The sequence below is a fragment of the Pleurodeles waltl genome, chromosome 7 (assembly GCF_031143425.1).
Source record: "Pleurodeles waltl isolate 20211129_DDA chromosome 7, aPleWal1.hap1.20221129, whole genome shotgun sequence".
Classification (NCBI taxonomy): domain Eukaryota; kingdom Metazoa; phylum Chordata; class Amphibia; order Caudata; family Salamandridae; genus Pleurodeles; species Pleurodeles waltl.
In genome coordinates, this window is record NC_090446.1 from 976,007,186 (window position 1) to 976,024,215 (window position 17,030).

At 45.5% G+C, this 17,030-nt stretch overlaps 1 protein-coding gene across 1 annotated transcript in view; it reads right to left on the reverse strand.

Moving 5' to 3' along the window:
* Positions 1-2,138: 2,138 nt before the first annotated feature.
* The window catches only part of TEPSIN (TEPSIN adaptor related protein complex 4 accessory protein), a 206,207-nt gene continuing 191,315 nt past the window's right edge, over positions 2,139-17,030 (reverse strand). The window contains exon 13 of the mRNA XM_069199756.1: positions 2,139-6,687. Within this exon, the coding sequence (XP_069055857.1) occupies positions 6,025-6,687 (663 nt within the window). The 3' untranslated portion in view covers positions 2,139-6,024. The remainder of the gene's footprint in view (positions 6,688-17,030) is intronic.

Genomic DNA, 17,030 nt, shown 5'->3' on the forward strand with positions numbered 1-17,030 from the left:
CTTTTTTATCTATTCTGAAATCTGGTCAACCTGTGGCCCAAAGAGGTGTTTTCCATCAAAGGGCAGGTTAATGTCATACATTTCATTTTAAACCCTCTAATGTGGAGCCATGCATGGTGTCAGATAAGGAGACTGGTGTTTATCCAGCGGGCTGCAGTATCTTCTGCATCTAGGGCACAATGAATAGTTGTGCTGGAGATTGTCTTGCCCTCTGTGACCCAGTCCTCCCCTCTCTGGTGATATTTGAGCCAGGGAGCTATTGCAAAACCGGCACTTGGTCCCCATGGGCTCTGTCATATCTTATCAGGCATCCTACTGAGTTGCAGTGGTTGTAGGCATGTGTCACCACCTATTTTCCAACTGCGTTCAGCTTCTTGCTCTTCTTATCAGGTGGGGGAGCATCCTCTGTCCTTTGAGAGGTCCATATTTCAGCAGATCAACTGGTGAGTTTGGATCCATGTCTCCTTATACTTGGCTACTGGAATTAAGCGTTTGTGGCCTTCTCACATAAATATGAATTTGCCACAAAATCCATATTCTACAGATTTTAACAAAACAAGTTTCTAGCACAAACGGAAAAAGTTACTTAAACATAGTGTCACACATTCTTGCATACTGAAAGGCCCTTCACTAAGGTTGACCTGTCATCTTTCAGTTGCTTAGTGCTGTGTTTGGGTGTTAAATTGGTACAAATAATGCAGAATATTTTCCACAACAATGTTACCAAGTATAAAAATGACAAAATAATGAAGTACATTACGCTGCATAATTTGCTTTTTTTATGCAAAATTTAGTCAACGCTGATGTGTAATTTGGTCCTCCTCTGCCACATAAGTCCAGTGGCCCTGCCCTTTTAAAGCCTCGATGTGCATTTTACGTTTAGGGTACTAAACAGGCTTTGAAGGTGTCTTTAAAGGGCTCTGTACCAGGATTTAACATTCCCTTTAGCATGGGTAAGAACTGGACAGGACATTCAGTTTTGGAAAGGGTTTCCACCAAGAAGTCAGCCTCTTCATGTAGAATATGAAAGTCAAACTTGAGGTACTGGGCAGCCCTTTGAATGACTCCATGTTAAGAGGTAGTTGTTGGTTAGATGGGTAGCCATCTGGAACTGGGTATCCACGATAATTTATTCTGCAATCTTCCCACAGATATTTCCCTTTACCTGGCTCCATGGAGGGGGCATATGGGTCATCTGGGCAGTAGGGACGCGTGATTCAGCTAATGACTGAGGTGAACTCTCAGAAGTGTGAGGCCTGGGTGACGTGTAGGGAAATTGAAGAGTAGTTTTTCCCCCCTCTGCATCAGAGCTGGATGAGAAGGTAGCCTCTGACAACACCTGTACTGCGGGATGCTTGAGGTTCCAGCTTCCTCAACATTGCCTTTGGGGGCAGTGGAGAGTTTTCTTGGACCAGGCAGGCCATGCACATGGTGTTGTGCTCCAGGGACAAGCACAAATTACACACCTGGTGATGGTCAGACCAGGGAAAGTTCACATTTCAGCAGGAGAAGTATGAAAAGGTGTCTGTTCCATTAGCAATTTGCATTCTCTAGCAGGAAATAATGACGTTGGCAATCGAGCGGCTCGAGGCCCAGTGGTGGACTTTAGTAAGTAGGTTGTGTCGTGGAGACAGTGATGATGAAACAGCCATAAATTAGCATTTTTAATCTGCAATTGCAATAGAAAAAAAGATTGTGGACAGTGGAAGAAAGAGTTGAGAGGCACCTCGATCCTGGAGCTTTGGTCATGTTCATCCGAACCCGAAGGCGGAAAAACACAACATGGAGGTGGTGCCCATACATAATGCTAGCCTAAGCAGAAGTCACCATAAACCTTGTGACTCCAAAACACTTCGTTGAAAAAAAAAAAAAAAAGAATTGCAAGCGCCAGATGCAGGGGTATGCATAACATGTGTCTCTACAGCAATGCATGATACATACTGTTATTTTTCAGTAAAAAGCATTCTTTAAACAGGGCTGTAAAGGATTCCTTTACACTTGACATGCAGTGGAAAATCTGTCCTCAGAAGCCTCTGGTGGGAGTGGAGCTCAGAGCCTTTTCATCTTATTGACTGAAGTTCGGGTCATATAATGAGCTGGATAAGCAACATAAAGTGCAATGATAAAAGACGATTTGTAACCACTGACAGTTAACATTTATTACAGAGGATTCTCGACCTGGCAACAAGGAGTAAATTAGACGTGTTTCTATATCAATTGCTGGAGCCTATACACTGATGGAAACGCCTGGGTACGGTCCGACTGAAAGAACAGCAGCTCTGTTGCAAAGGGTTAGTGCTCCATTTGAGGCCCTTTTACTTTTCGCAATACACTGTTTTACTGTCTTCTGTATTATTATCTTATTTTTGAGTCCCACACTGAATCCAGTGGGGTCAATTTTCGTTTTCTTTTTTGCCTCTCTTCATAGCCTGGTTTCTGAGTGCATCTCTGCTATTGAGGAATAGATATCTATCTCATTGTCATATTAAGGATTTTTGGGGCCCTGGGCAAGACATAATTTCATGCCCCTTTTCGGAACAATCTTTAATTTTATTACCCATTTCCCATAAGTCAAACAATATTATATTGTATTTAACCTTTCACACAAAACATCTGGAAAGAGTCTTGCCAGGGGTTCAAAAAGCATTAAAATGACACTGAACAGAAAGAGTCAGAGGTAGAGGCAGGAAGAGAAAGGAAGAAAGGTTCTGCTAGAGAAAGCAATGCAAGTGGGAGAAACTGACAAATATCACTTTACCAATGGGCCTCATGGATGATGGGGCCCTGGGCACTGCCCACTTTGGCCATGCCTTAACAAGTCTCTGCCCTACATTATAAAACTGGGGTGCAACATCTTTTCCTCTTTCTATCGGTGTTCCTTTGTTTCCTTTGTCTGCCAAGTCCTCTGCTCCAATCTAGGCCTTGTGTTCAATCCTTAGTTGAATTCGTCTAAGCAGCATATCACAGCAATCAAGCTCCAAACGTTGGCATCTCTGTAATATCTGCATGCCTCGATCTCGGCTTTAACTTCCTTGGAACATTTGATTCTGATTTTAGTTCTCTGGCACCTAAACTGCTGTTCGTCTCTGATCGATGGTGTTCTCAAATATGTAAGTGCTCCATTTCAGGTTATTCAAATCTCTCCTGTATGCTTTCTATATTAATTTCGCTATCAACAAAAAAAACATTCCCATATACCTCACCTACGTTTCCGACTTATTTCCATTTCTATTTTCATTGTTCTCTGTTATATGCTTACACATATCCATTTGTTAGCATCTCAGTGCTCTTTGGCGGTTCGGTCTATACTTCAGCCACGTCCTTTAGTTCAGCGTCACTGTTTGTTTTCAGTCCGACACACCCCTAATGCCTCTCACTTTCAACCCCCCGCCCCCAACCTTAGCTCTTAAACTGTCTTCACTGATTATTTAAAAACAGCGGAAGTACCGCTTTCTTGCCTTAGTACATCAAGTCTTCACAATTCACATGTATTCGTGTGATTATGAGTTACTAGGTTTGCATTTTGTGTATAGCGTCTTTGTATACCGGGCTTTGGATAAGCCCAGCCTACAATAACAGTAACAACATAATTTTACAACTTATAATAATGAAGATAACGCGCACATTAAAATCATAATAAACAGGCTGTAAAGTTCGAGAGCTGTCCTGGGAAGTGCTGCTACCATCCCATTAAAAGCATTTCACCATGCTGAGACGTATCAGCCAAGCTCATTAAATGTATACCTGTCCTGCGGAAAGTGACAGCACTGTCCCATTAAAAGTACAGTGGGGGAGTACTATATACTAATATAAACTGCTGTCCCGTGAAGGACATCCTTGTGGATTCACAGGCTTCTCAAGAGTACTACTAAGTCTGTAAGAAACTAAGGGCCAGATGTATCAAACATTTTTGTGATCGCAAACGGCTGTTTGCGATCGCAAAAATGTGTTTTGGTATGTATCAAGTCCAATTTGCGATTCGGTAACTTGTTACCAAAATGCAAATTGGTTTTGCGACTACATACTGATTTGGTATTCGAAAGGGGCGTGTCAAGGGTGTCCCTTCCTAATACCGAATTGCAGAGGCATGTATGATTGTTTTGTGACCGTGATTGCGGTCGCAAAACAATAGCAGTTACCACCAATTTCAAATTGATGGTAACCCATTTGCAAAGGGGAAAGGGCCCCCAAGGAACCCCTTCCACTTTATGAATGCATGTGAAAACGTTTTTAAGAGCAGGCAGTGATCCCATGGACTCTTAAAAAATTTAAAGAAAACTTTTCATTTTTCTTTTTTAAACAAATCCCGTTTTCCTTTAAGGAAAACGGGCTGCATTTAAAAAAAAAATTGCTTAATTTAAAAGCAATCACAGACATGGTGGTCTGCTGAGCCCAGCAGGCCACCATACCTGTGATTGTAGCCATTCGCATTGGGTCGCAAATTGCGACCTACCTCATGAATATTAATGAGGTGGGTCCTGTTGCGAGCCCTTGCGAAACGCTATATGAAACTCCTTGAGTTTCATACATTCCCATAGCAACTAATTAATTGTGATTCGCAAAAAAAAAAAAAAAAAAACACAATTTGGTAATTTCTATTGGAATTAATGATACATCTGGCCCTAAGCCACAGCAGGTGCCGTTGTCGGTGTTTGTTCCTGTATGGCCCAGATGTGGAGGAACAAGTTGAAATTAAATAGTTTGCTAAAAAAACGGTTTTGTAACATTTTGTCAATTTATTTTTTCATACCAAGACTGTTTTCAAGCCAACTTCAGACCAACAATTGATGTTACCCCAATGCAGGATCAATACTGCATATTGATATCAATAATAATCTAGAGAATACTGACCGTTTATGTAGTGTGCGCCACGAACCAAACTCCTATTGGCACTTAAAAGTGTTATTACTAAACAATTAACTGATACTTATTTTGTAGGTACAAAACAGGACCAACCCAGTTGCAGATGACATTTGCAGCTGCAGGTTACTCTCTCTCACACCCACACACACGTGGGTGCAAACACTAACACAGACAGATGGAGCTCTGCTGCATGTACTCAACCCGCCATGCTATTTTGCCACTTAAATATTAAAAGCATTGCAGCATGAGCAGGTTCTTCCATATCCACACCAGCCTGGGCTTTTGAGGGACAAATACGCTTAATACGTTTAACCCTTTCGTAGCTCTGTCTGCCTTTCAGAGACATTGCCTACCAGGAAATCGTCTGAATTGTCGATCAACCATTTAGCTTTTGTATGATGAGTGAAATGACCTGATATAGGTCACGTAAGTCAACGGATGCATTTCTACCAGGAAGGCCCTCTTCAATGCCAACAGCAGGGTGCCTCCTTGTGATGTGGCAAAGCGTATGCCTCCATCAAACACAGCAGCTGAAATGTTAGAGTCGAAACAAGAGGCAGACTCCTAGGTATCCGTCAGGAAGTAATGCTGTTGTTTTTTTTTTGTCCTTAACGTTACTCCTTGCCTTGTTTCTCCCTCAGTACAGTCCTTAAAATTGCCCGGTAATCTCCTTACCTAGAACTCTGTTGGAACAGAACATAAAACGACTGGAGACTTATAAAGTAATGCACAGTGCGAACACTTAGGTGCAGCCTGTCCACTTCACTGACCACCGCCTCCCTACAATACAAGTTCTCCTTCGGGCATTTACACAAAGGTCACTGGCGTAACAAAGGCCCCCGCAGCTCCCGCGGTGCGGAAGGCCCCTGACCCCCAAAGGGGGGCACGCTATAGATAGGTGTAGCTGTCGGCCATCAATGAATCAAGGCAGCGATTCAATGTAAACATAATTCCGGAGGTAAGGTAAGGGTCAAACAAGGACAAAACAAATGAATAAGAAGGTATGCATACTCTCTCGTGGAATATAAAGACGTTTTGGGAGCTAAATATATAAACCCGTTATATCTTGCAAGGTTGCATTTGTAGTGCGTGGACTTTGCTCATTTTGGCCAGTTCAAGGAAAAGCTCGGTGCTTTCAAACTGATGTTTAGCAGCATCCGGTTAAATATTTAAAAAGGAGAATGCAGAAGTCTCTTTTGGTTCTAAGATGCTGTTGTTGAGCCGGTCTTTTGCAATATGCAATGTTTGGGGTATTGTAGATGTGGTCTCTGCGGCATTACATGTAGACATTGTGTCCTTGTCATGGAAGATGGTGGATGATGAAGGAATGATGTCCATGCCGGCAAAAAGAGACGTCTGGGAAGCTGGTGCAGAACTGACCCTCGACATAGATGGAGTTTCTGATTCCATGTCATCTTTCGGTTGATCCTTTGAACATAATGTCACTTGGTTTGCTGGTTCCTCGGTTTGCAATGCAGCGGGCTCCAGCTCCGCATCAGCGGGAGGGCTCAGAGATGCCAGATTAAGCTGCTCTGTTCTAATAACTTCAAGTGGTCTATGTCTAATCTCCTCTTCTGTGGAACTGTCTCCTATGTACGAAAGGACTGGAGAAGGGAAAGGAGCAGACTGATGCATTCTACATTGTTCTGATGACGCTGAAGAGGCGTGCGACATGCCAAACGGTGTAAGGACGGTTTCTGCTTTAGGGAAAGGTGTGGAGACCGCAAACAAGTCTGTTCCATGTTGCAGAGGGCTTACATGCTCCAGGCACAGATTGTTTGCGGGAGCCTTACTCCGGCTTAGTGCTTCAAACTGCCTTAACATCTGATAAAAAAATAAGAGAACTGAATTAGAAAAGGAGAGGCACAACAACTTATCAAAAGACAGTTTTAGATCAGGATTATCAGATACACAAGGAGAGTGGAGAATACAAAACTGTTTTTTAAGGGTGGCATGGCCACTGGAGAGAGGCAGAGTTACAAGACAATCAGTGTGGATCCCAAATATGAGAGAAGTTGACAGTGACACTTGCAGGAATTACAGATGGAGACCCCAAAGAACAGAAACGTACTTACATGTATTGGACAGTCAGATGAACAAGTCACTTAACTTCAGTAACTCTCTTTCTGGCTGATACTCTAACAAACTGGAGATTACTCACCTTTAGAATATTTCCCCGGCGCCAGACTGGATCCCGAAATTTTCACAGCAGGGCCCACGTGCACTGCTAGGTACTGCTATGCAACTAAGTGTTGACTTTGCTACACCCCTGAAGTGACAGAGCAAAGCCACATATAGGTGCCGACCCTGTGCACCAAGCACAAAGCAATTGGAGGTACCAGTGTGCACGCTTTAATTTGGGACCTTTTTAAGGTGGTAAAAATAAACCACTCCACAGTACAGAGAGATGGAGGGCAGTGAGGTATCTGTGATTAAATACAGTATCCACCAGAAAAAGTGTTACTGAAGGTAACTTGTTCATGATACTTCTAACTGGTGATTCCTCATCTTTAGAGCAGATATCATAGCAGTACCTCCCCCAAGGTGGAGGGTCAGTGCAGTGGGCTCAGACCAAAAAGTGTTCAAGAACCAAGCGGGTAAAATGCCCTTCCAGACAGACCTTGCTGTCAAGGAAGAAGTGCGTAATAAATGTGTGTACTGATGCCCATGTTGCAGCCTGGCAGATGTAAAGCACAGGCAGTCTGCGTGCCCTTGCACACCTTAGCGGAATGAGCCCTCAGTCCTTCCAGAGGATACTTCTTGTCCAATGCTTAGCAGATCTTAATGCAGAGGACTAGCCACTATGACAGAGTCCTTTTCAACACCACTTTACTCTTCTTTGTCCAAGAGAACTACACAAAAATCTGATCGTCCACCTAATGGTCTTTGGTGCGATCAATGTAAAATCTAAAGGCTCTTTAGGGGACCAGTCGATGTAGTTTTGCCTCCTCTTTTGAGGGGTGAGGCATGGCAAAGAACATTGGCAGAGTGATGGATTGCCTAACGTGAATAGGAGTCACAACTTTAGGCAAAAAGGCTGCCCTGGTGCTTAGCAACTGTTTGTCTGGGAAAAAAGGTGGTGCAGGGTGATTGGCGAGACAAAGCCTGGAGCTCACTCATGCAACAAGCTGATGCAATCGCAATGAGAAAGATGGTTTTGAAAGTCAGAAACAGCAACAAACAGCTGTGCATCAGCTTCAAGGAGGTACACTAGAGGAATACCAGAATTTAATTAAGATCCCACTGTGGCAATCACAAATAGTTTAGGGGAGGAACATGTATAGCAATAATAATTAATAAACTGCGCCAAAACCAGTGATTTAAACAAAGGCGGCTAGTCCAGCCAACACAAAAAGCCTGAAAGATAACTTGTAATTGATGCCTATGGTGAGATCTTGATTGGACAAAGAAAAAACAAACAAAACATCCAACAGTTTGGCTTGTAAAGCATCTGTGTTGCGCAGCCCGCACCAGCCCACAAATCTGTCCCAACACAAGCAGATTTTGTAGAGGGGTCCACAGCCGCAAGCATGACATCCACAGCCTCAGAAAGCAGATCGAACGTAGTCAACTGCTGCCACTCAACTCCACTGAAGGAGGTGTAGATTGTGCAGGTTTGGGTACAGAACCCTCCTCTACTGCTGCAACAGAAGATTCTCTCAAAGTGTCAGCCTGATGGGTGGATAGATGCTCTTGCCCAAAGTTGCTAGTATCATACTCTTCTGACCCAATCCTGAGCCACTTGGATGGATTTGGCATTCTTGATCTTCAGAACTAGGGGCAGGACAGGTAGAGTTGGAAAGGTTTTCAGGAATCTTGTGCTCTACTCTAATCTGATTGCATCTCCTACACTGCACATTTACGATGGTGGTTAGAAGATCCAGCTAGGGCTCTTTCCACTGTTGGAAGAGGGTCTGTGCTCTGTGCCACTTCTGGATGCAACCACCATTCTTGATCTACCAGGCTTCATCAGCTGAGCTTGTCCGCGCTGGTGTTTAGAGATCCCACCAAGTGGTTCACAATAACCACCTTCACTCCAACCAACTTCATAGGCACAGCGTTTCGTGGCATAAGACCTGGGGCCCCACTCTACACTACTTTTTGCAGTACCACCTGGCACTGGGGGTAAGAACCTGCCCTGGGCCCCCCTTGATAGATGGCAGGAAGGCCCTCAACACCAGGTGGACAGCTACAACAAATTTGTGTGAATCTAGGTTTCCACAAATCTCCACCTCTCCCTGAATTTCGCCCAGCCCAGCAGGGATGCATCTGCCACCACCCCCAGCTCTGGGTGGGGAATGGAGAGGGGTTTGCTGCAGTTGAGCGGGCAACCACTGCAGGTCTCAAGCAGTCTCCCCTGAAACCTAGGTGATTCTGACAGGATTCCTTAGTACTGAGCCCAGTGAGACTTCAGATGCCACTGCAGAGTCCATGTATGCCACCTGGTGAAATGGACATGCAGGATGCATGAAGCCAGAAGTTCAAGAAGGCATACCAAAATCCAGGACTGAAGATGAAACATAAGGATCATACCACAAATGTACTGGACATGTGAGAGGGGGGGAACCTAGAACTGCCCCATGTCCAGAAGAGCTCTGACAAATGAATGCCTCTGTGAAAGCCTCAAGTCTGACATATACTCGTTGATCGAGAATCCCAAAGATGCCAAAAGATTTGCAGTCATCTGGAGGCGCTCTATAACTGACTGCGGGGAGACCAACTTTAACAGTCAGTCACTGAGGTAGGGGAAAACTGTTATCCCCAACAGGCAAAGATTGGCGGCGACCACTGCTATCACTTTTTTGAATGCCCAAGGGGCTCTGGTAAGGCTGAAGAGGAGCTTAAGAAATTGAAAATGGTCTTTCTTGAACCACAGGTAACACCAGTGGGACTACAGGACGGGCACATGAAAATATGCATCCTGAAGGTCCACGGCAATCATCCAGTCTCCCAAATCCAGGGCAGACAGAACTTTGGCCAGTGAGACATTTTGAATTTGTCCTTGTGCAGAAAGGCATTCAGAGGTCGAAAATCTGAAATAGGACAAAGGCTTCTGTCCTTCTTCAGCACAAGGAAATGGCGGGAGTAACAACCCGTCCACACTTTCAAGACCAGCACCATCTCAAGAGCCCCTTTTGCCAGTAAGGCCTGCACCTCTTGGAAGCTGCTCTGATATGTGAGGAAGAAGTGGTGGGTCAGAGAGAAACAAAGGATATAACCCTGCTGGACAATCTCAAGGACCCACCTACAGAGTGTGATGGACTGCCACCCTGGAAGTAAATGTCTGGTTCTTCCTCCCAAAGGGTGGCTGTGTGCTGCTAAGGGCAAACTAAAGCAATTTGGAGGTTGATGCCACAGGGATGGGGACTGAGAAGAGTGCTGCTCCTGGTGACCAGCACAATGTCTGACTGATCCCTGTCGCCAGCCACAAAAGGACTAGGGTGAGTGCTGCAGGGGAAGGGAGCCTGACGTTATCTATATGCCAGTGCCCTTGAAGTAACCTTCCCCATCAGTTTTGCTCCTTCTGAGATGACCAGCAGGGGTGGAAAAGCCCAACATGACATGGCCCTGCTTTCCTTGAAGTGCTCAAGGGCAGAGTCAGCCTTCTCACCAAAGAGGTGCCCATGGCTCACCCCAAGCAATCTGTATTATCGAGGCCAGCCCTAACCACATAATTGGGACCATCCTGAATGGTGTCAGCCAAAAAGGCCCGAAACTTCTCCAGGACCACTGGAACACATGGCCCATTTCCATAAAGTATTTGGCTCTATGAAAATAGTGCAGTCAAATGCCACTCGGTACCCTTGCATACTCTGCAGTGATTAAAAGCTGTAATCACTGCAGAGTATGTAAGGACACCGAGTGGCTGGTATTCAGTGGGTTCTAAAGTTTAGAAACCACTGCATATCAGTCAGCGCTATTACATACTCTGCAATGATTAAGCTTTTTAAGCAGTGATTAAACATTGTAATCACTGCAGAGTATGTAAGGACACCAAGTAGTATGCAGTGGTTTCTAAACTTTAGGAACCACTGCATATCACTTGGTGCCTACCCTTACATACTCTGTAGTGATTAAAAGTTAATCACCACAAAGTATGTAAGGGCCCGAGCAGTATTCAGTCATTTTTAAACTTTAGAAACCATTGCATAATTTAATTTTGCCAGCAGAATTACCAAAATTCCTCTGATTCCACTGGTGGAATTGAAACTTCTGCCCTGGCCTATTTCTCATCGTCATTGTCAGGTGGTGGAAAACTCTGTTCAGAAGCTAAACAAAAAGATGATGGAGCCTCTAAGAAAGACTCTGTGGTAAAGGGTTTTGTCTGAGTCAGAACATATAGGTACTGGTTGCACTCGAGTGGATCCATAGCCCTGACATCGGATGGGTCACGACAGATTCAGGCTGAGGTCAAACATGGGAGCAGCAGCGTCCGACCTTCAGTGCTGGAGACGTAGGACATGTGTTCATGAAGAAGGAACCAGTGCCAGTCTTAAAGCTGGAGTGGAAGTTGGCACCGGAGCCAGTGCACAACCAGAGAAGGGTTTGAGGGGTTCAGATATCGCCAAGGGCAGAACCACCCACGGAACCCTACTGGAGGGCCTTGGGGACCAAAGGCACCAAAGAGGGAGCCAGGAGATTGGCAAAAATAGGCAACTTGGCCTTCTTAAGGCCTCTACGTGCTATGCGGTCACCAATGGCCTGGACAATTTGTTGCACACTGGGATCAGTTGTGTAATCTGCTCCTCAAGCAGGGATCATGGGTCGAGTAGATTGGCACCATGATGCCCTCCCAACTTCTCCTTTGACAGAGTGATGGGATGGAGTCGAGTTCTGCTTTGGCTTCTCATGCTTCTTCGATTTTGACGTGGACAAGCCAGAAGACTCCAACTGCGAATAAGGCAACAGCCTCGAGAGTAAGAATAGATCTGCACCCTCGACTTGGAGTCGGAGAGGCATACAGCCTCGGTCACAGTGTCAGATTGCCTTTGGGTGCATGAGGGCACATTCTCTGCACGTGTTTGAGTCATGCTCTGAGCACAAACACCAGAGGCAGACCTCCTGCAGGTCTGTCACCAACATGCTACCAAACGTCTTGGCACAGTTTGAACCCTGGAAGCCTTTGGTGGGGACATTCTGACAGGATCCATCAATTGATAAAAAGGGAAGTGGAGCTCTGGGTTTGTGTTCGAACAGAACGAAAGAAAGGAGCTGACGTCAGCGTGAAGGGGTGGTACCTACATCTGGCTTTGCGCTTTCACTTCTGGGCCGGAATGAAGTGAACTTGGTACCTCACAGCGCTGCCTAGCGGCACAGGGGGGCACTGTTGCAAAAACTTCCGGATCCAGTCGGGCGCTTGGGGAATAATCTAAAGTTGAGGAATCTGCGGTTAGAAGTATCCATCAGAATCTTGATTCAGCAGGCAGTCACATCATCTCATCATTTACAATCTTCTAAAAGCTGAGGCATTTTATAAAAAAATTGTGAAAGAAAAAAATGACCTAGAGCAGCAAAAGCCTCAGGCAGCTCCTTACTTCACTTCTCAGACAAATATGGCAAAAGTTCGACCTGGGCAAAAAGAAAGATGATGTGGAAAAAAATCAGACCTTGTTCATCAATCTTTAGGGCATATGGCTGACTAAGTGATGTGTTCCCAGTGACCAACTTCCTCAAAAGAGTAAATGATTGCACCGACATTGGTAAATGCTTCAAATTGTTTCCTTTTATCTCTGAATCCAACATATTTAAGATAAGGCATCACCCTTACCCTAACAGCACTCCACCGGCTCCACTTGCTAGCCTGCTCTACCTTCAAGGACAGCTGCATCATCTACAAAGCCATCATAACCCTACGGCTCAGCCTACCTGGCTGACATAGTCATTATCTCTAGTGGCTTTCACCACACCATCAGATAAAGGAGTACAAGGAAGAAAAAAAACAAGACAAAAGGTCTTCTCCATCTACACATCCAGGGTCAACACTGTGTAGCACTCCTCTACCTCTCGGCTAAGTTTATTCTACACAAATATCACATACACACATTTATTTTTATCAGGTTCTGATATAGTGTAATAACAATAGTCAGGTGCAGACAGTAGAAACCAGCATTTCAAGACTATCCACTTCCTATGCAGTTGATTGATAGGAGGACATAAGTACAAAAGCAAACCTTAAGGTAACTTAAAATTGCCCGGGTTTGGTGACTCACAACGAAACCAAAGTACAACTAGACCAACTTTTTTCTACTAATTCACTCCATTACAACACTTGAGAAATAGCTGGCAAGTCCTTGCAGTACTCTTAAGAAACACAAAATGTAAGATGCCTTGGACAGAACCCTTAAATATGTTTGGGCCGAGATTTAATAGGCACCTGCTCCCAGTAATGATCTAACTGTCACAGCCAGTCTCTGTTTCTAGGTTTGGGGCCCTTACCCCCAGCGGATCACCACCATCACTGCAATGGATTTCTTGAGTTTGGGTTGAATTCCTTCCACCTATCCCAGTAAGGCTAGCATTTGTTTTTCTGGTACACTGATCCCAGTCATAAAAGTAATTCTTTGTAATACCTCAAGCCAAAAGTCAGCCACTACCAGGCATTAGAATGCCAAGTGAAGGAACCCAGTGTTTTTAATCCCACCTCTGGCACAATTCAAATTGCCTCTAAGGTCTAACCTTTGTAGGGATTCAAGGGTGTAGTATATTCTATGAAGGAAATTAATGTGAATCACTCTGAGTTTGTAGTGTGGTCCTATATGGGCAGCAACATTTCCGCTGCTCATCTCCTTTGAGGATTGAACGTAGTCGTCAACCCATTACGATCTATCATTGGAAATGCATACTGGTGCTTTGTTCTTAAGGTATATAACTGGATTACTAGCTTCCTCAGAAGGGAAAGCCTAGCAGCATCTGAAGAGTTGTGAATGTTGTCGAGGATGGGGACAGCCAGAAGGGGCAGGGTAGAGAATGTTTGGAACCTATGTATTTATTTTTTTGGTAAACAAATTTTTATTGTTTTAAAAAGCGTCAAAACTTCAGACAAAGCAGGTGGAAAGAGGAGCGGACATTTACACGGCAATACATTCTGGCGACAGTTTGAACATGGGTATGGATTGACAAGGACATCCAGCGTAATCTCCGTAACCACAACCATGTTTGTGTCCTCTGTCCATTCTATGATCATACAACCATCCATCCCCCCCAGATTTTCTCAAATTTCCGGGGGCAGCCTCTAGATTCATATACCACTTTCTCTTGGTTTGCGCACCAGTCAACACCTTTTCACCACTTTCGAATTGATGGGCCTTCAGGGGAGATCCAGGTATCGGCAATGTCTCGTTTGGCGACCAGCATGGCAGTGGCAGCCAGGGCTCGTTTCGCTCATGGGCCTCCCAACTCCTCCATCACTCCCAGCAGGGCCAACTTAGCAGACCTTTGAACCTCCTGTCCCAAGGCGGCCCTGATCTCCCGGAACACCCTGTCCCAGAATATCTTTATCATGTGACAGGACCAGACTATATGGAAGAAGTCGGCAGGGCCACCCCCACACCGTGGGCATTGGGCGGAGGGGCGCAGACCTGCACAGTGCAGTCTGGACGGTGGTAGGTATTGCACGGCACGGAGTCTAGCCGACACCACCAACTCCTTGGGTGCAATCAGAGACTCCCTCCACTCCGATTCCTCTAAGGCCCCCACCCAAGACTCCCATCTTACTCTGGTGGAGTTCAGGTCTCCGGGAGAATTGTTAATTAGCATGCTATATATTTGGGAAACACCTTTACCCCCAGGTTACCAATGAGTAGTTTTGCCTCAAGAGGGTTGAATTCAGGCAGGGGGCTGGTGGTTAGTAAGTGGACCCTCAGGGCGTGTCTGAGCTGAAGGTATTTGAAGAACTATGTCTGAGTTAGTTGGAAATCTATCTGCCTGTCATGGAAGAACAAGTTACTTACCTTCGGTAACGAGGTATCTGGTCAGCTCCGAATCCAGAGTTTTTTCTGAGCAGTACCCTGCGTGCGTGCCGTCGGGTGGCGTAGTTCGGATTCGCGTGCGTCGACTAGCTCCCGGCGCGCATACGTCAGTTCTTTTCCACAACTTCCCACGCCAGAACCGCAGAGTCATGTAAGAACCAACCATTATGCTTTTTTCCTTTTTGTCTGTTTGGAGTAAAAATACTTTCATGCCTATAAGAAAGGGAAAAACTGGCAAGATAAAAAATATACATATGTACATATAAATAAATATATATACATATCTACATGATAAAACTTTCCCCAGAGCGGGGGAGGCTTGGGCGGGTGTAAGGAATCTGCAGCTAGATAGAGTCTCTACCAGATACCTCGTTACCGGAGGTAAGTAACTTGTTCATCTGATAGAGACTTCTAGCTGCAGCTTCCTTACCTTAGAATAGATACTTAAGCTAGAACCCATGGCGGGGTGTCTGAAGGAGATTTTTATTTTTTTATTTTTATTTTTTATATACTAGGAAGTCCTGCAAGACAGAACGGGCAAAATGCCCCTCTCTTCTCACCAGGCTATCCAGGCAGTAGTGTTTCGCAAACGTGTGCAAAGAAGCCCACGTTGCAGCCTGACAGATATCCACCACCGATACGCCACATGCTAATGCAGTGGTAGCAGCTTTCCCCCTAGTAGAATGAGCTCTCAAGCCCTCGGGAGGCCGCTTCTTCACCAAAGCATAGCATATTTTTATACAGAGAACGACCCAGCGCAAAATGGATAGTTTCTGCACTGCCCGACCCTTCTTCGCACCAACGTACCCCACAAAGAGTTGGTCGTCCACCTGGAACTCTTTAGTGTGGTCAAGGTAGAACGATAACGCTCTTTTTGGGTCCAGTCGATGGAGACGCTCCTCTTCCTTAGAGGAATGCGGTGGTGCAAAGAAGGTGGGCAGGGTGATATTTTGACCCAGATGGAAAGCGGTCACCACCTTGGGGAGGAAAGAGGCACGAGTTCTAAGAACTACTTTTTCAGGAAAGATTGTGAGATACGGCGGTTTTAATGACAAAGTCTGTAACTCACTAACTCTTCTGGCAGATGTAATTGCCACCAAAAAGGCTGTCTTAATAATGAGCAGCTGAAGAGGACAATTATGCAAGGGCTCAAAGGGAGCACACATAAGGAAGGTAAGAACCAAATTAAGATCCCACTGGGGCATAACGAAAGGCACAGGCGGGAATAGATGTACAAGCACTTTCAAAAACCTCTGTACTGTAGGTGATTTAAACAGAGATGGTTGATCTGGCAAGTGAAGAAATGCTGATAAGGCTGCAAGATCACCCTTGAGAGTCCCCAAAGAGGAACCCTGCTGGGCGAGAGACAAAATAAACAAAAGGATGTTAGACAGAGAAGAAGAAAGAGGATCAATAGACCCCTCTGAACAATATGAAACAAAGCGTTTCCAACGGCAGGCGTAGATCGACTTAGTAGAGCGACGCCTGGCTGCCAGAATGACATCACAGATCTCGGGAGGGAGGTCATAAACCATCAACTGTCGCCGCTCAATATCCACGCATGAAGGCGCAGAGTTGACAGGTTCGGGTGGAGAACCTTCCCCTGCTGCTGCGACAGAAGATCCTCCCGAAGAGGCAGCCTGATTGGAGGACCGATGCTCATTTTGAGAAGCTCTGGATACCAAACTCTCCGTGCCCAATCCGGAGCCACTAGGATAACCTGGGCCCGGTCATTCTTGAGAACTCTGGGCAGAAGTGGTATAGGCGGAAAAGCGAACCGGGGTCCTGAACTCCACTCGCAACGAAAAGCGTTGCCTAGCGATAGGCCCCTTGGAAACTTCAACGAGCAAAACTGCTGACATTGCACGTTCTCTGCGGAGGAGAACAGATCTAACCAAGGCTCTCCCCACTGCTGAAAGAGTCCTTGCGCCACCACCGGATGGAGACACCATTTGTGATCCTCTAAGCATTTTCAGCTGAGTTCGTCTGCTCTGTCGTTCAGAGAACCTGCCAGATGTTGAACCACCAGGGTCATGCCCTGCTGTTCCAGCCATGTCCGGAGATTTAAAGCCTCTTGACAAAGGGTCCACGACCCCACACCGCCCTGATTGTTGCAGTACCACATTGCGGTAGTGTTGTCTGTGAACACCTGCACCACATTCCCTTTCACAACAGGAAGAAATGCTTTTAATGCTCGCC